This window comes from Macaca thibetana, chromosome 15, assembly GCF_024542745.1.
Source record: "Macaca thibetana thibetana isolate TM-01 chromosome 15, ASM2454274v1, whole genome shotgun sequence".
Taxonomy (NCBI): Eukaryota; Metazoa; Chordata; class Mammalia; order Primates; family Cercopithecidae; genus Macaca; species Macaca thibetana.
Genome location: NC_065592.1, coordinates 175,656 through 192,427, shown reverse-complemented (window position 1 = coordinate 192,427; position 16,772 = coordinate 175,656). Strand labels below are relative to the sequence as shown.

General features: G+C 56.0%; 3 protein-coding genes across 3 annotated transcripts in view; 2 read left to right on the top strand and 1 right to left on the bottom strand.

The window, feature by feature from the left end:
• The window catches only part of SURF4 (surfeit 4), a 308,739-nt gene that overhangs the window by 224,228 nt on the left and 67,739 nt on the right, over positions 1-16,772 (top strand). The window lies entirely within an intron of this gene.
• ADAMTS13 (ADAM metallopeptidase with thrombospondin type 1 motif 13) overlaps positions 1-16,772 on the bottom strand; it is a 38,564-nt gene that overhangs the window by 15,622 nt on the left and 6,170 nt on the right. Inside the window, exons 7-19 of the mRNA XM_050760506.1 lie at positions 15,878-16,015; positions 15,081-15,243; positions 11,921-12,025; positions 11,094-11,245; positions 10,918-10,981; positions 7,732-7,858; positions 6,790-6,938; positions 6,321-6,441; positions 5,104-5,184; positions 4,019-4,200; positions 1,875-2,010; positions 1,666-1,795; positions 848-1,033 (exon numbers count right to left, since the gene is read on the bottom strand). Coding sequence (XP_050616463.1) covers positions 848-1,033; positions 1,666-1,795; positions 1,875-2,010; positions 4,019-4,200; positions 5,104-5,184; positions 6,321-6,441; positions 6,790-6,938; positions 7,732-7,858; positions 10,918-10,981; positions 11,094-11,245; positions 11,921-12,025; positions 15,081-15,243; positions 15,878-16,015 — 1,734 coding nt within the window. The remainder of the gene's footprint in view (positions 1-847; positions 1,034-1,665; positions 1,796-1,874; positions 2,011-4,018; positions 4,201-5,103; positions 5,185-6,320; positions 6,442-6,789; positions 6,939-7,731; positions 7,859-10,917; positions 10,982-11,093; positions 11,246-11,920; positions 12,026-15,080; positions 15,244-15,877; positions 16,016-16,772) is intronic.
• LOC126937047 (surfeit locus protein 1) overlaps positions 16,612-16,772 on the top strand; it is a 78,155-nt gene continuing 77,994 nt past the window's right edge. Inside the window, exon 1 of the mRNA XM_050760266.1 lies at positions 16,612-16,615. The gene's annotated coding sequence lies outside the window, so the exon portion shown is untranslated. The remainder of the gene's footprint in view (positions 16,616-16,772) is intronic.

Sequence of the window (16,772 nt, the reverse complement as noted above, 5' to 3'; positions counted from 1 at the left end):
CCAGGCTGGGTGAGAGAGCAAAACTCTGTCTTAAAAAAAAAAAAAAAAAAAGAGAGAACCCATGCCTCCTACCCTCCAGAGGCAGAGACCGACCTCCAGCCAGGCAATCACTGACTCCATGCACCATAGCAGGTGCAGAGAAACAGGTGCCACATGGAATCGGATCACCAGGTTCAACGGTGGCCAATGGGTTTCAGCTGTGAGTCAGCCCTGCGCTGGAGTGGCTGCCTGGAGAGCTGTGTTGAGAACGATTCTGAGGCCCTATCTGGCCTCAGCGGGGAAAAGTGGTGATTGCTTTGTCTGCCACAGATGAGGGGGCAGGGAAAGGAGTCCAGAGCTATGAGTGGGCCACCAATGATCCAGACCAATCCCCTCCCACCGGTCAGGTCACAAAACTGAAGCCCACAGAGGAGGGGACTTGCCCTGTCACTCAGCTGGTTAGTGGCAGGGCAGGATGATAAGCCATTGTCAACTTGGACACTGAGGGGATGAGATGCAGCCATGTGGGCACAGTGGAGATGGTGGTGATGAGCAAGTGACATCTCCCACTCCGTTCAGTTTGACCTCATCCTCGAAACCACCCCCTCCCCAGGCAGGTCGGCATCCCCATTTCAGAGCAGGGGCTCGGAAGCTCAGAGACGGAAACAATGGGTCCAGGCTCTCCTGGGTAGTAAGGAACTCTGACACCGGCACTTACAACCACCAGGTGACACTGCCCATCACCCTGGATGGTGAGGCTCCACCAGAGGCCTCAGGAGGAGGGGATTCTCAGAAGGACTGGGGCTCAGCGCAGGGACAAACTCTGCCAGCGAGTCCCTCTCCCAGGCCCACCTAGCCCTGGGCTCACCTGGCGGGGCAGGGCTGGGGGTTGCAGATTTCCACTGCCACAGCTGGCTGCTGGGCCCCTGCTGTGCACCGGGCTGGGGGCAACGTCTTCAGGAGGCTGCCCTGGGCCTCCACGCAGCGCACTGGCCGCTCCCGCAGGCCACCCCCACAGGAGACACTGCATGGGCCGAAGTCTCCCACCGCCCAGCTGAGGAAGGAGAGAGAGCGTTGGGGCCCTGGCCAGGTCCCAGGCTAACTTGGGGTGATGGGGTGGTGGGTGCTGACATACTTCTCCTGGTCTGGGACAAGCAATGGGTATTAGGACCAGCCTAGCTTCTCCAGGTGTCCCCAGGCTGCCAGACAGATGGCTGAGCCTGAGGACACCCGAATCACATGCTGGTGGGCAGCTGCCCTGTCCTGCACCCAGCAGGGATGGCCTTGTCCCTAACAGTGTGCCCATCAGGTGCAGTGACAGCCAGGGACTTTGCACCAGAGCTCCCCAAGTCTCCCCACAACCCTCCAGGTAGGCAATCACCTCCATCTTGCCATGAGCACCTGAGCTCAAGAGAGGCCTCGGTGGCCCGGACAAGGTGGCAGCAGGTGTGGGTCCCACTGGGCTAACATTGTCACCGTGTCTGCCCTGAGCCTCAGTGTCCTCACGTGCAGAAGGGGGCACTCACAGAGCCCCCTCGCAGGGCTGTGGGCAGGGGTAGTGAGAGCCTGCACAGAAGCAGCACAGCCCGGCCCTGCCACATGGGCCCCATAGGCCAGGGACAGAGCCCAGCAGCCCCAGCAGAACCCTCTCTCCCACCGGAGCTGCGCAGACAGCACCACACTCACTACGGAGGGCAAGGTTCGAGCATGCAGGCCTCTGGCCACGCTGGTGGCTGCTGGCTCCCTTGGCACCGGGCAGTCTCTACCAACTCCTTCCTGGCCTGGTCCAGGCAGCTGTAGTTTACCCAGCGCAGCCCTGGGAGGGAAGCGTGAGGGCTAGGCTGCCTCCCTGTAGAGGCAAGCCATGCTGTGGGCGAGCCTTCCCTGGGTCTCACCTGCCCCACAGCTCACCGAGCAGGGCCCACGCACAGCGGCCCACACCCAGGCCTGCCGCGGCTTAGGCTGGAAGTAGGTGAAAGTGATGTCTGGGCAGGTGAGGTTGCCATACTCCTCGCCGTACCGCCTGTAAACCTGCAGACAGACAAAGAGCTTCAGGCCTTGTCCAGTGGGTTCCCTGAGGGTCACTGTCACGGCCACCTCCCCTGGGAAGCCTCCCAACTTCTTCTTCCATCCCTATAATCTTTCATTCAACAAGCAATCACTGGCCAGGCACGGTAGCTCATGCCTGTAAACCGAAAACTTTGGGAGCCTGAGGCAGGCAGATCACTTGAGCCTAGAAGTTTCAGACCAGCCTGGGCAACATTGTGAGACTCCATCTCTATTTAAAAAAAAAAAAAAGTCAAAAAATCAGCTGGGCATGATGGGGCACGCCTGTAGTCCCAGCTACTTGGGAGGCTGAGGTGGGAGGATCACTTGAGCCCAGGAGGTCGAGGCTGCAGTGAGCTGTGATAGTGCCACCGCACTCCAGCCTGGGCGACAGTGAGACCCTCTCTCAAAAAACAACAAAAACAAAAATAATGACAGGCAATTGCCGACACTGACCTGTACCAGGCTCTGGGTAGAGCACAGTGCACAGGACACTGGCTGAGCCACAAGGAGCTCTCAGTGGGTTGGGATAGGGGGCTGGGGCCAGGTAATTACCAAGTCATTGGTAGGTTAGGGGATAGGGTATTCAGGCAGCACAGAGAAGGCTCCCGAAGCTGGTTGGGTAAAGGATAACGTACAATGGAGGAGGCAGGCCCACCTTAGGCTGAGCTAAGGAGCCCAAGAAGGGCTAGGGCAGGGCCAGCTCAGAAAGGGCTTCTGGAGCCAGAGCTGAGGCCTGTGGGGTTGGCAGGAAGAAACTGGATCCCTGGGGCCCTGTGGCCGGCTACTGGCTTGGGCCTGGCCTGGAGAGCACTGGGAAGAATTTCAGCAGGTTCCTGGGCCTGAGGCTCTTCAGGAGGGTAACTGGGTCTTGTGCCCAAGGCCAGCCCAAGAAAGAGGCCAACCTGGAGGCCAGAGCCCAGGGCGAGGTGACATTCAGCACCTGTCCCCTCGATGCCCACATCTGGCCACCACCTCAAGCCTGTGTTGGTTACAGTGGGGTTTCTCAGGCCCAACATAGGGAAGTCTTGATTCAGGGAATGTGCAGAGGACCCAAGAATCTGCTGTTTTACACACTGCAGAGGATGACGGGAGAGCACTCAGCAGCCAGCATCTGGAGACAATGTCCCAGGCAAGGGGAGGGGAGGAAGGGAGCCCTATTGGGGGAAGGGAAGGGATGAGCCACTCACAGGGGCTTGCTCCGGCCCGGCCTGGCCTGATATTGGGGAGGCCCTGCTGTCTCTGGCAGCTGTAGGGGCAGAGGACGCTGCCAGAGCAGCCAGCTGGAGCCGCTGAGACTGGGCCCCTCTCCCAAGGTTCTCAGGTCTGTTTCAGCCTGCGCTCATGTCTCTCCACCCTCCACATGCCTTCCTCAGCAAAGCATCAACAGGGACATACAGGGGCGAGCACAGAACACCGAGGACACACCTGAACAAGGCCTTCCGGTTCCCACGCACTCTACCCCAAAGAAGCAGTGGGAGCCAGCATCTGTTCTCAGCATCCTCAGCACCAAGGCCTGCTCCCCAGATGCCACTGCCCCTGCATCCACGCCTTCATCTCCCCACAAACCCACACAGTAGGACCTTCCTTCATCCCTCCCACATCGACACTGTTCCCTTGGCCATACGCTTCCCTCCCTGCTTGGCCCGGCAGTATCTGCTCATCTGAGACCTCAGCTCCATCACTCTTTCCCGGGGAGCCCTGGACCCCTGCCTGGGGCCCTCCGACCTTACCTGATCCCAGAACTGCAGGGCCTTCTCCCACAGGCTCTGGGCACAGGCACATTTGGATATTTATTTGTGGGACCCTAAGCCCCTGGAGGAGCTAGCTGCATTTTGCTTAGCACAGGGCCCAATACATAGTGGGTTCCCTGTAAGTGGCCACTGAATGAATAAATGAACGAATCAGGGAATGGATGGATGGACAAACGCGCAAGCAGCCATAGCCCCCAAGAAGCCGCCCCCACTGGCCTCCCCCAGGCTCTCCTGCTGACCTGGATCTCAGCATCTTCCTGGAGGGGTCCCCAGATGCGGATCTCCTCCAGGTGGGGCAGCCGGTCCTTGGTGAGGGCCACTCTGTACTCGACACGGCCATCCTCCAGGAGGGAGGGGTAGGTGGTGTTAGAGGAGATGCTCGTCTTCCCAGCCACAACGTAGCGCCCTCCAATCCTCACCGCTGTCGGAGAACCAGCCCTGTTAGCCGTGTGGAACTGAGCACCCATCCTCCTCACAGGCACATGTCAGTGACTCTCCTTCCCAGGGTCCCCAGCCCTCCTCTAAGGAGCTGCAGGCATCTGAGCCAGAGGCTTCCCCACAGCGGAGGCTCCGTGCCTCTTTCCACAACCTGGTGAGTGCCATGAGCAAGTGCACTCATGCACAGAACTCGACAGGCTCGGGGCTCAGGGACCCCACGGCAAGGGCCGGCAACCAAGGCTTCAAAGGTTAGGTGCAGGCACACTCCAGAAAGAAAGACCCACTGTGGCCCTGAACAGCAAAGGAGGAGGCCTTGCCCAGAGAGAAGCCCGGCCTTTGCTGTTGGCTTCCAAGAGGAGACACAGGTCACACGAGGCAGAAGTGTCTTCCTTTAGGGCGGGGGCTGGCTGTACCAGAAAGACCAACTATGTGATTTAGGATAGAGGCTTTGGGTCACCAGGAGACTGAGAGTATCCACGTGGTCAATTAGTCAATCATGTCTTTGCACTCAAATCCCAGTAAAAACTCTCAACTCCCACTCGGTGGGCTTTCAGTATGGGCAATACTCCATGTATATGGCCACATTCCAATGCTAGAAGGGTGTCACATCCCTGAGACATCAGGCCTCCTGTTTGGACCCTCCCACACTCTGCCTACATCTCTTCCCTGGGACAATTCTAACCCATGTCCTTCTGGAAGGAGCCACAGCCACATGCCACAGCTCTCAGTGAGCTCTGGGAGTCTTCCTAGTCAATTATCAAGCCTGAGGGTGGTTTGGGGAACCCCTTGAACTTGCGAGTGATGTCAGAAGTGAGGGCATCTTGGGGACAGTGTCCTGTACCTTTTCAGTCTAGCTAACTGGGTGGGAGTCCTCCAGTCAACTCACCCAAGTGTGTGAAGAGAGGCCTGTGGTTGGCAATGTAGACACTGGTCAGGTTGGGGGTAACCGTCAGAAATGTGACATATTCTAGAAAGAAAAAAAGAAGGAAAGATGCGTGGACCTCACGGCCACCACATCACAGACAAAGGGAGCTGATCTTAGATGGTCAGGAAAAATTGAACAATGCCATGGGGCTGGCTCCAGCAGCACTGAGTCCCCTGTCATGGGGGCAATTAAAAGCAGGCTGGAGGACCACCTGCCAAGGCTCTGCCCTGGCTGGGAGAAGGGACCAGGGCCAAGGTTCTCCAGCACCGTGGGGCACGCCAGAAGGAGGCAGGGCTCAAGTCTCTGCTCTCCAGAGAAGCGCTGGCATTTACAAATGATTTTTGACCTCATATATACACCAAAGTCAAAGATTTTCCAAGTGTAACTACCATCCCTCTCACTCACTTGTGTCTCTCTCAGTGGGATTTCTTGAGCAGGAGAGAAGAGGCTAGCTGCTACAGAATGCACGATGTCCGGATTATTATTATTTTTTTAGAGTGTCTCGCTCCTTTGCCCACGCTGGAGTACAGAGGGATCTCCACCTCCCTGGTTCAAGCAATTATCCTGCCTCAGCCTCCCGAGTAGCCGGGACTACAGGTGTCCGCCACCACGCCCAGCTAAGTTTTGTATTTTCAGTAGAGACAGGGTTTCACCATATTGGCCAGGCTGGTCTTAAACTCCCACCTACAGGTGATCCACCCGCCTCAGCCTCCCAAAGTGCTGGGATTACAGGCGTGAGCCACCACACCTGGCCAATGTCACTGGCAGATCAGGCACTGACATCCCATCTCTGAGTCTCAATTTCCCATCTGTGAAATGGAGATAATAGCAGTAAGCCCCTCCTTGGTCACTACAAGGACTCAGGGAGACAATCGGGAACTACCAAGTGTGTTCCTTGGTTCATAATTCTGTTTTTTTGAGCCAGAGTCTTGAGCACAGCTACAGTGAGCCACCATTACTGAGGCACCACAGTCCCAGCAGCATCAAGGCCAAAATCTGAGCCTGCCACAGGAGGGTGGCGAAGTGGAGGAGGGAGATGCTGACACTGCAGGAGGCATCCAGGGCTGAGTGAGTGCGCGGGCCCTGTGACCTGAGCAGCCCCTGCAGCAAGGCTCCGGGCTGTGGCCGTCTTGGAAGCTGGGGGAAGCCCAGCCTCTGCCCTGAGGGAGGCTGCCTACCTCTCGCTCTTCCAGCTGTGAAAGAGCCGTTCCGTGGGCTGCACGTGCTGTTGTCCCCACCACATACCTGGCACACGTCCCGTACCTGCTGGGAGTCCATCCTGCCATCACAGCCAAATGTCTATGCAAAGGGAAGGACAGGGGGCCAGTGTCACTGGAGGGTGCTGGCCTCAATGACACTGCAGCCCTGCCAGCTCTGAGGTTCTGGGATCCACAAAACCAGCAACACTTCTGCAGCACCCCAACATCTACACAGGAAGCAAGCGTAAAGGGCTCAATGACTTGCCCAAGGTCACACTGCAGCCCTTAACCCAGGCTGACTCCAAGTCCAGATCCTTTTCCCCAGCACCACTCCCCTGCAGACTGCACTGCAGCTCCACTGGGGCCAGCACCCACCGACCTGCCCCCAGGAGCCTTCCGATAGGACAGGCAGGCCCCAGGGCCATCGCCAATGTCCACACACGCCTACCCTGCAGCTGCCCGACACGCACAGGCTTAGGGTCCCATCCTCCTGGGGGCCACTTGGCACACACCGGGTCCCATCCAGGAAGCTGTCTCCACGCTTCATGATGAAGCTCTCGCCAATTGCCCGGCACATGTGCCTGCACAGAGCATCCCCTGGGAGGGCAGAGTGAACAAGGGGTCCTGAACTGAGCAGGAGAGGCAGGCCCTCCAGCCCCCACCCAGCTTCATCCTTTGCATCTGGGGCAAGGGTTTCTATCTTCCCCCCATCCTACCTCCTAAGGCAATAATCCTAATCACAATCCTAATCTAATCTAGTAACTAATGGTATTGAATTATGAACCAAGCCTGGGTGCAATGGCTCATGCCTGTAATCCCAGCACTTTGGGAGGCCGAGGCAGGCAGATCACATGAGGTCAGGAGTTTGAAACCAGCCTGGGCAACATGGTGAAACCACATCTCTACTAAAAATACAAAAAAAAATTAGCCGGCGTGGTGGTGCAAGCCTGTAGTCCCAGCTACTTGGGAGGCTGAGGGGCAAGAATTCCCTCAATCCCAGAGGCGGAGGTTGTGGTGAGCTGAGATCGCGCCACTGCACTCCAGCCTGGGCAATAGAGCAAGACTCTGTCTTAAAAAAACAGAATTACGAACCAAGGGACACACTTGGCATTTCCCGATTCTCTCCCTGAATCCTTGTAGTGACCAGGGAGGGGCTTACTGCTATTATCTCCATTTCACCGATGGGAAATTGAGACTCAGAGATGGGATGTCACTGCCTGATCTGCCAGCAAGGCCTGGCCACTATGTGATCCACGGTCTGTGGGACACCAGAGCCTGAGCCGCATTGCCCAGTGCTGGACAGATAGTAGGCCAACCCCCCACGACTCTGCCCTGCCCGAGGGTCTCCAGGGCTGGCTCCTCCCCTGACCCCACACTCCTCAGGCCTCACCTTGGCTGTGTGGTACAGCAGCGCCCCAGTGGTAGAAGGAGGCACCGCCAGGGGAGGAGTGCAGCGGCTGGTTGTCGGTCCTGGCACACTGTTCCGACATGAACTCCAGCTGGGTCTTCTCACAGGCCTGGCCAGGAGGAGGCAGAGGACAGGCAGAGGACAGGCAGAGGAGGGGGATGGGGGGGGTGTTGTCACTGGGAGACTGCACGGCACCCTGCAGTGTGGGATCAAGATATGGGTGTGGCCTCAGCTCCAGGCTGTGCCTCGGTTCCCTGCTCTGTAAATCGGGGTGACAAAAGTGCCTGCCCCTCTCTATTGATGGGAAAACTCCGGGGAATCCATAAAGAACACAGGGCAGCAACGAAGAAGAAAGCCGGGAAAGAGCATTACGCTCGGCGTCTCTGCTTCCAAGGCCTGAACTCAATAAAACAGTGATGGGGATGTGTATTCTTTAGGTAGCGCACCTAGAGGCAGGTAACCAAAGCACGGAGCAAAGACCTCACCACCGGAGCCTCTGCACTCAGGCAGGCGTCCTGGACTTTTATGCACTGACAGAAGATAATCGGAGTTGACTCCCTGGACGGCCACACTGACCACGCTGCCTCCACGAAATCCCACCACCCTCTGCTCCAGCCAAAGACCCTCCCCTCGCGATCTGGGGAGGTCTTGGGGGTCCATTTGGAGAAGGAGGAAAGGGAGGGTCTCACCATACAGAACATGTAATACATACAGGGCCAAACCCACACCCAGGGCCATCCAAGCAGGGGACGGAATTTAACTCAATGTAAAAAAAATCTTTCTGGCCGGGCGCGGTGGCTCAAGCCTGTAATCCCAGCACTTTGGGAGGCCGAGATGGGCGGATCACGAGGTCAGCAGATCGAGACCATCCTGGCTAATCTAACATGGTGAAACCCCGTCTCTACTAAAAAATACAAAAAACTAGCTGGGCGAGGTGGCGGGCGCCTGTAGTCCCAGCTACTTGGAAGGCTGGAGAATGGTGTAAACCTGGGAGGCGGAGCTTGCAGTGAGCTGAGATCCGGCCACTGCACTCCAGCCTGGGCGGCAGAGCGAGACTCCATCTCAAAAAAAAAAAATCTACCATTTCACACCACGAGGATGGCCAAAATCAAAAAACAGAAAACAGGCCGGGCACCATGGCTCACACTTGTAATCCCAGCACTTTGGGAGGCTGAGGTGGGCAGATCACCTGGGGTTAGGGTTCAAGACCAGCCTGCCAACATGGTGAAACCCCATCTCTATAAAAAAAAAAAGAAAGAAAGAAAGAAAGAAAGAAAGAAAGAAAGAAAGAAAGAAAGAAAGAAAGAAAGAAAGAAAGAAAAAGAAAGAAAGAAAGAAAGAAAGAAAGAAAGAAAGAAAGAAAGAAAGAAAGAAAGAAAGAAAGAAAGGAAGAAAGACAGACAACAGAAAGCCACAAGGACTGCAGCGGATGTGGGGAAACCGGAGCCCTCATGCAATGCTGGTGGGAACGTGAAACGGTTCAGGTACTGTGGAAAATGGTTTGGCAGTTTCTTTAAAAGTCAAACATAAACATATATGGCTCATGCCTATAATCCCAGCACTTTGGGAGGCCGAGGCGGGCGGATCACCTGAGGTCGGGAGATCCAGACCATCCTGGCCAACGTGGTGGAAAACCCATCTCTACTAAAAATACAAAAAATTAGCCAGGCATGGTGGTACGTGCCTGTAATCCCAGCTACTCCAGAGGCTGAGGCAGGGGAATCGCTTGAACCCGAGAGGCAAAGGTTGCAGTGAGCCGAGATTGCACCACTGCACTCCAGCCTGGCAACAAAGCAAGACTCTCTCAAAAAAGAAAAAGTCAAACATAGAATTCCCATATGATCCAGTAACTCCACTCTTCAGCATACTGCCAAAAGAATTGAAAACAGGGATTCAAACATGTGCAAGCACGTTCGTAGCAGCTCTGTGTTCCCAGGAGCCAAAAGGTGGAAACACCTCCAATGTCCATTAGCAGATGACTGGATGAAAATGTGGCCTATCCCTGCAGTGGAATATGATTCAGCCAGAAAGAGGAATGAGGCGCTGACACAGGCTACAACACAGGTGAGCCCTGAGGACGTGCCACTGGTGGAGGAAGGCAGGCAGGAAGCACACCTGTTGTCTGGCCCCAGGTACGTGGCATGTCTGGAACAGGTCAATCCACAAAGACAGAAGGGAGATCAATGGCCACCGGGTGGTGGAGGAGAAATGGGGAGGGACAGCCTACCACATGGCGTTTACTCCAGAGTACTCCAGAGTACTGGAAACATTCTGAAACTTTCACACCTGTAATCCCAGCACTTTGGGAGGCTGAGGAAGGCAGATCACGAGGTCAGGAGATCAAGGCCATCCTGGCTAACACGGCGAAACCCCGTCTCTACTAAAAATATAAAAAACTGGCTGGGCGTGGTAGCTGGCAACTGTAGTCCTAGCTACTTGGGAAGCTAAGGCAGGAGAATCAATTGAACCTGGGAGGCGGAGGTTGCAGTGAGCTGAGATAGTACCACTGCACTCCAGCCTGGGCGACAGGGTGAGACTCTGTCTCCAAAAAAAAAACAACAACAAAAAAAACAAACTCCTTTGCAGCCATGCAGCAGGGCATTGTACTCCTAGTGGGGAGGTTCTCCCTGCAGAGATGTGCTCTAGAGGGCAAAATGGCACTCAGGGAGGGAGGCGGGGTACCTCAGGGGCTCTGTGGGCATCAGCAAGACTGGCCTGGTTTATGAACGGGGGTCCCAATGTCCTTCTCACTCTTTTTTTATTTTTATATATTTTTTGAGACAGAGCCTCATTCTGTCACCCAGGCTGGAGTGCAGTGGCCCAATCTCGGCTCATTGCAGCCTCCACCTCCCAGGTTCAAGCGATTCTCATGCCTCAGCTTCCTGAGTAGCTGGAACCACGGGCGCCCGCCACCATACCCGACTAATTTTTATATTTTCTGTAGAGACAGGATTTCACCATGTTGGCCAGGCTGGTCTTGAACTCCTGACCTCAGGTGATCCACCCACTCTGGCCTCCCAAAGTGCTGAGAGTACAGGCGTGAGCCACCTCACCTGGCCCCAAAGTCCTTCTCAAATGTGTCCTGGTGTGAACCACAGATGGTCACTTTGGCTCCCCCAGGGCCCGGTGCCACCAGCTGCCCCCTCCTGCCCCAGGAAGCAGGCCTACCTGAGTGTTGCACATCTCGGCCTGGAGGTCAGCACCAACACACGCACGCCCCCCAAAGGCAGGTCTGAAAATGCCCAGGAGACAGGAGGGTGAGACAGGAGGGTGACCACTGCCTTCAATTAGGGAATGTGGTGTGGCCACCCTCCCTGACAGAAGAGCACCCCTCCCTGCAGTACCTGGGGTTGTTGCACTGCCGCCTCCTGGTGACCACACCTCCTCCGCAGGAGCGGGAGCAAGGACTTTGGGGACCCCAGCTAGACCAGTGCCCATGTACCGCTGCTATGGGGGTCAGCTCCACCAGGGAGCGGCAGCGACCCTTGGAACACCACTGCAAGGCAAGGACAGCTTAATCTCCCATCCCACGGCGACCCCACCACAGCGACACCCAACACACACAGAGAGTCCCCCAACATACTCAGGGGTCTCTCAGCACACACATGGACCCTACCCACAGTGACCCCCAAACACACACAAGGAACTCACCCATACGGATCCCCCAATGCACAGGGACCCCCCCAACACACACAGGTAGCCCAGCAACATGGATCCCCCAGACCCACAGGGATCCCCCAATACCCAGAGATCCCCCCCAACATACACATAGAACCCCCCAGGGACCCCTCAACACACAGGGATCCCCCAACATACACACAAGGACCCACCCACAGGGGCTCTAACCTCACAGGGATCCCCTTACACAGGGATCCCACCCCGAGACACCCCATATCCATGAGGACCTTCACACAGGGACCCCACTCAAAGGAACCCCACACCCACGGGCACCCCTCATACAAACAGGCAGCCCACACTCCCATTCTGCATGGAAGCAAATGCTAAAGGAAAGAGTTCAGACCACCAACCCAAAGGACAGTCACCAAGGCCAACTCCAAGGCTCTCTGCCCCATACTGGTCCTGCCTCCCGACCTAGGAATAGGGCGGCCTGGCTGGAGGCGCCCACGTGCACGTGCTCACAGGAGCCTGCTCGTTCACTCTTGGCTCTGACCTTCTCCAAGCCACATTCTGTCCCGTCCAGGAGAGGAACGAGGAGGCGGCTGCAGCTGCTTTGGTCCAGCGGGTCTGTGTGGCAGGAGAGGGCCTGGCACATATCCTAGGAGGATGGACAGGTGGCAAACTCAGGGGCCACCAGGGCCTTCCAGGCCAGTGTCCAACCTTAACTGTCCCTCCCAGACCTCAGGACACACTGACACAGCCAACACTCTGTGCTGCGGGCACTGGTGCCCTCAAAAGACAAGGCATGACCGACCCATCGATGGGGAACCGGGACCATGACCAGGTCCTGCCACACTTTTTGGGGCCCACGGAAATGTAGTTTTTGTGTCTTTTTTCTTTTTTTCTTTCTTGTCACTGACTTGAAGTTCACCAGGGAAATGTTTTAATTTCTTTCTTTTTTTTTTAACTTTTTTTTTTTCTGAGATGATTTCACTCTTGTTGCCCAGGCTGAAGTACAATGGTGCGATCTCAGCTCACAGCAAACTCTGCCTCCTGGGTTCAAGCAATTCTCCTACCTCAGCCTCCCGAGTAGCTGGGATTACAAACACGCACCACCACGCCCAGCTAATTTTTTGTATTTTTAGTACAGATGGCGTTTCTCCATGTTGGTGAGGTTGGTTTTGAACTCCCAACCTCAAGTGATCCACCTGCCTTGGCCTCCCAACGTGCTGGGATTACAGGTGTGAGCCACCATATCTGGCCTAATTTCTTTTAAAATCATAAGAAAAAAGGCCGGGCACGGTGGCTTATGCCTGTAATCCCAGGACTTTGGGAGGCCAAGGCAGGCGGATCACGAGGTCAGGAGATCGAAACCATCCTGGCTAACACAGTGAAACCCCGTCTGTACTAAAAATACAAAAAATTAACCAGGTGTGGTGGCGGGGGCCTATAGTCCCAGCCACTAAGGAGGCTGAAGCAGAAAAATGGCATTAACCCAGAAGGCAGAGCTTGCAGTGAGCTGAGATCGCACCACTGCACTCCAGCCTGGGTGACAGAGCGAGACTCCGTCTCAAAATAAATAAATAAATAAAATAAAATCAGAAGAAAAAAAATGAATTAGACTGGGTGTGGTAGCTCATGCTGGTAATCCCAGCACTTTGGGAGGCCAAGGTGGGCGGATCACCTGAGGTCAGGAATTTGAGACCAGCCTGGCCAACATGATGAAACCCTGTCTCCACTAAAAAATACAAAACTTATCTGGGCATGGTGGCACATGCCTGTAGTCCCAGCTACTTGGGAGGCATAGGCCCAGGAATCGCTTGAACCTGGGAGGCGGAGATTGCAGTAAACCAAGATTGTGCCACTGCACTCCAGCCTGAGTGACAGAGTGAGACTCCATCTCAAAAAAAAAAAAGGTAAAAGAAAAAAAAGAGGCCGGGCGCGGTGGCTCAAGCCTGTAATCCCAGCACTTTGGGAGGCCGAGACGGGCGGATCACGAGGTCAGGAGATCGAGACCATCCTGGCTAACACAGTGAAACCCCGTCTCTACTAAAAATACAAAAAAAAAACTAGCCGGGCGAGGTGGCGGGCGCCTGTAGTCCCAGCTACTCCGGAGGCTGAGGCAGGAGAATGGCCTAAACCCGGGAGGCGGAGCTTGCAGTGAGCTGAGATCCGGCCACTGCACTCCAGCACGGGCTACAGAGCAAGACTCCGTCTCAAAAAAAAAAAAAAAAAAAAAAAAAAAAAAAAAAAAACTAGCCGGGCGAGGTGGCGGGCGCCTGTAGTCCCAGCTACTCGGGAGGCTGAGGCAGGAGAATGGCGTAAACCCGGGAGGCGGAGCTTGCAGTGAGCCGAGATCCGGCCACTGCACTCCAGCCTGGGCGACAGAGCGAGACTCCATCTCAAAAAAAAAAAAAAAAAAAAAAAAGAAAAGAAAAAGAAAAAATGAACTTCCAGGTCCAAATTAATGTTGTAATATATAATATTAATAGATTTGCTGGTCAGGCATGGGTGGTGGCTCATGTCTGTAATCCCAGTGCTTTGGGACGCCAAGGTGGGAGGATGGCTTGAGGCCAGGAGTCCTAGACCAGCCTGGGTAACAAAGGGAGACCCCATCTCTACAAAAAATTTAAAAATTAGCTGGGCGTTGGGGCATGTGCTTGTAGTCCCAGCTACTCCAAGGCTGAGGTGGGAGGATCGCTTGCGCCCAGGAGGTTGAGGCTACAGTGAGTTATAATTGTGCTACTGCACTCCACCCTGGGCAACAGAAGGAGGCCCTGTCTCAAAGAAGAAGAAAAAAAAAAAAGACTCGGCCAGGCGTGGTGGCTCATGCCTGTAATCCCAGCACTTTGGGATGCCCAGGCAGGCGGATCACCAGGTCAGGAGATCGAAACCATCCTGGCTAACACAGTGAAACTCCGTCTCTACTAAAAATACAAAAAAATAGCCCCCTGGCTAACACGGTGAAACTCCGTCTTTACTAAAAATACAAAAAAATAGCCCATCACGGGCGCCTGTAGTCCCAGCTTCTCGGGAGGCTGAGGCAGGAGAATGGCGTGAACCTGGGAGGCAGAGCTTGCAGTGAGCTCAGATCGCGCCACTGCACTCCAGCCTGGGCAACAGAAAGAGACTCCGTCTCAAAAAAAAAAAAAAAAAAAAAAACAAAAAAAACCAGTATTAAAATATAATCCTCAATTTTTTTTTTGGAGGAAGGGGCCCACCAAGGCAAAAGTGGCTGGAGTCCATGAATGTCCTATGCAACCCTGCGAGGAAGTCTGTCTTTTGGGGTGCTGCTCTCCTTCATCTCCCCTCCCCCTACCAGTCCCACTTCCGCTGTGGGTTCAGTTTGGAGGCCACTTCCTCCAGGCAGCCCTCCAGGCTGACTCCAGCCACAACAGATGGGAAGTCCTTGGTAACTGTTTAAGATTGGTGTCCTTACCCAGCCAGGAATCCTTGGGCACAGGGGCCCTCCCAGGACTAGCTACATAATTTGTCGGGCCCAGTTAAACAAAAATGTTGGGGCTTTTGTTCAAACATTTTAAATAATTTCTAGAGGCCACAGACAGCATTAAACTAAGCCGCCCTGGGGGTACCTCAGCCTAGCACTGCACCCAGCAGGTGCCCACGGTTCACGTTGGGGGGGCATTAGTTGATGAGTTGGGTGATGCCGAGGAACCTCATGGCCAATCCCAGGCCACTGCGGGCAGACTCACCAAGTGCTCCCTGGAGAAGGTGCAGGCGACTGCCTTGGGGCCGAAGGCCACGCGGCACTGCTCGTTGGCGCTGTAGTAGAGGCCAGGCTGCGCCTCCGGCTGGCGCCCCGCGGACCCAGGCTGAGGCCGCGGGGGGTCCCACACGCAGCGCGCCCGTCCTGCGCTGTGACAAGGCCCGGCTCAGGCCCAGGGTGTACACCGAGAGGAGGCGGGACGGAGGAGTGTGCACGGGGATGGAAGCGTTTGGAAGCGTGGCCTTTTGTGAGTGGGAACAGGAGTTGTCGGCCCGAGCCCCCCACCAGGAGCCAGCTCTGGGCTGGGACCAAGACTAAGGCTCCGGTCCGCACGGAGGTGAGTGGCCAGCAGAGGGAGAGACAACGGAGGCACAGGTCGGAGTGGGATGGAGCAGATGCACGTTAGGCCCGGGAGCGGTACGGTGGGTGAGAAGGGGACGCAGGGGTACATGTACGCGGGCGGGGGAGATAGGGGTGTGGGGCTGATGGAGCGTGGAAAGTGGACGGAGGGGTCAGCACGGGTGGAGGCAGACGAAGGGTACCGGGGTGAATTGAGGGGGTGGGCGCAGGAACCGGGTGGGTGCAGGAACGGGGTGGGCGCAGGGGGCTGAGATGGAGGGGTGGATGGAGGAGGGTAGGATGCAGGTGTAGGCAAGTGGGAGAGAATGTGGACGGAAGGGTGGCCGCAGAGCGTGGGACAGCGCGGGGGGAGGCGCAGGGGGTTGGGCAGGTGGGTAGGACGGAGCGGTGGGTGCAGGGGTTGGGACGCGGGGCGGGAGCTACCTGAGCAGGCTCAGCAGCTGCCGGCGGCTGCAGGGGGACCAGGCGAGGCCAGCGCGGGGCGCGGCGCCGTCTGAAGCCATCACGTGTCCGCTGGGGCCGCAGCCGCTGCCAGGCGCACCGTCGTGCTCCAGGCCGAAGCTGGTAGGTGGGGAGCTATGCTAAGGCGACAGGCAGGGGCGGGGGCAGGATCGGGGTCGGCGAGTCCGGGCCCGGCGCCCTAGTGCCGCAGGGCCAGCGAGTTTTCGGACCCGGGTCGACCCCTGACGCCGCCACCTGCTAACCGGGCGCAGTGCAGAGGGCCTTGTGCGCCCAGCGTCAGTTTTCCCCAGAAGGGAGCGCTAGCCCGGCAGGGTGGCTCCCGCATCTTTTGCTAATAAATATCAAAAGGCTTTAAAAACGTGCAAGCCACATTAATTCACAGTGTTAGGAGTCTGTGGAGAGGGGGGGACTGGTCGGGGCCTTGAGGGGCTGCTCTGGGGACTGTTGACATGGATGTGTTGAGCGTGAAATTCACCTACTGTGAGTAAAGCACAATTTTAAAGTTCAGTTAAAATGTGCTTGCCCTTGGCCATTGTTTGCATTCCTAGGCCAGGAAGGTGAACCGTTTCCAAACTGTCACAACAGAGCTTGCTTTCCCCAAAGCAGAACTGATGGAGGACTACTAATGAGGTGGGAGAGCCCAGGCACCGGGTGAGGTAGGAGGTGGACTCTACTCTGGAGGCCCCGCTTGGACAGGGGACCAGAGGACTAGCTAAAACAGGGAGGGGTGGGAAGCCCCCTTCCATAAGACAGACCCACCAGTGGCCATGTCAGTTTACCATTGCCATGGCAACACCCAAAAGTTACCGCCCTTTTTCCATGATGAAAACCCGGAAATTACTGCTCTTTTTCTAGA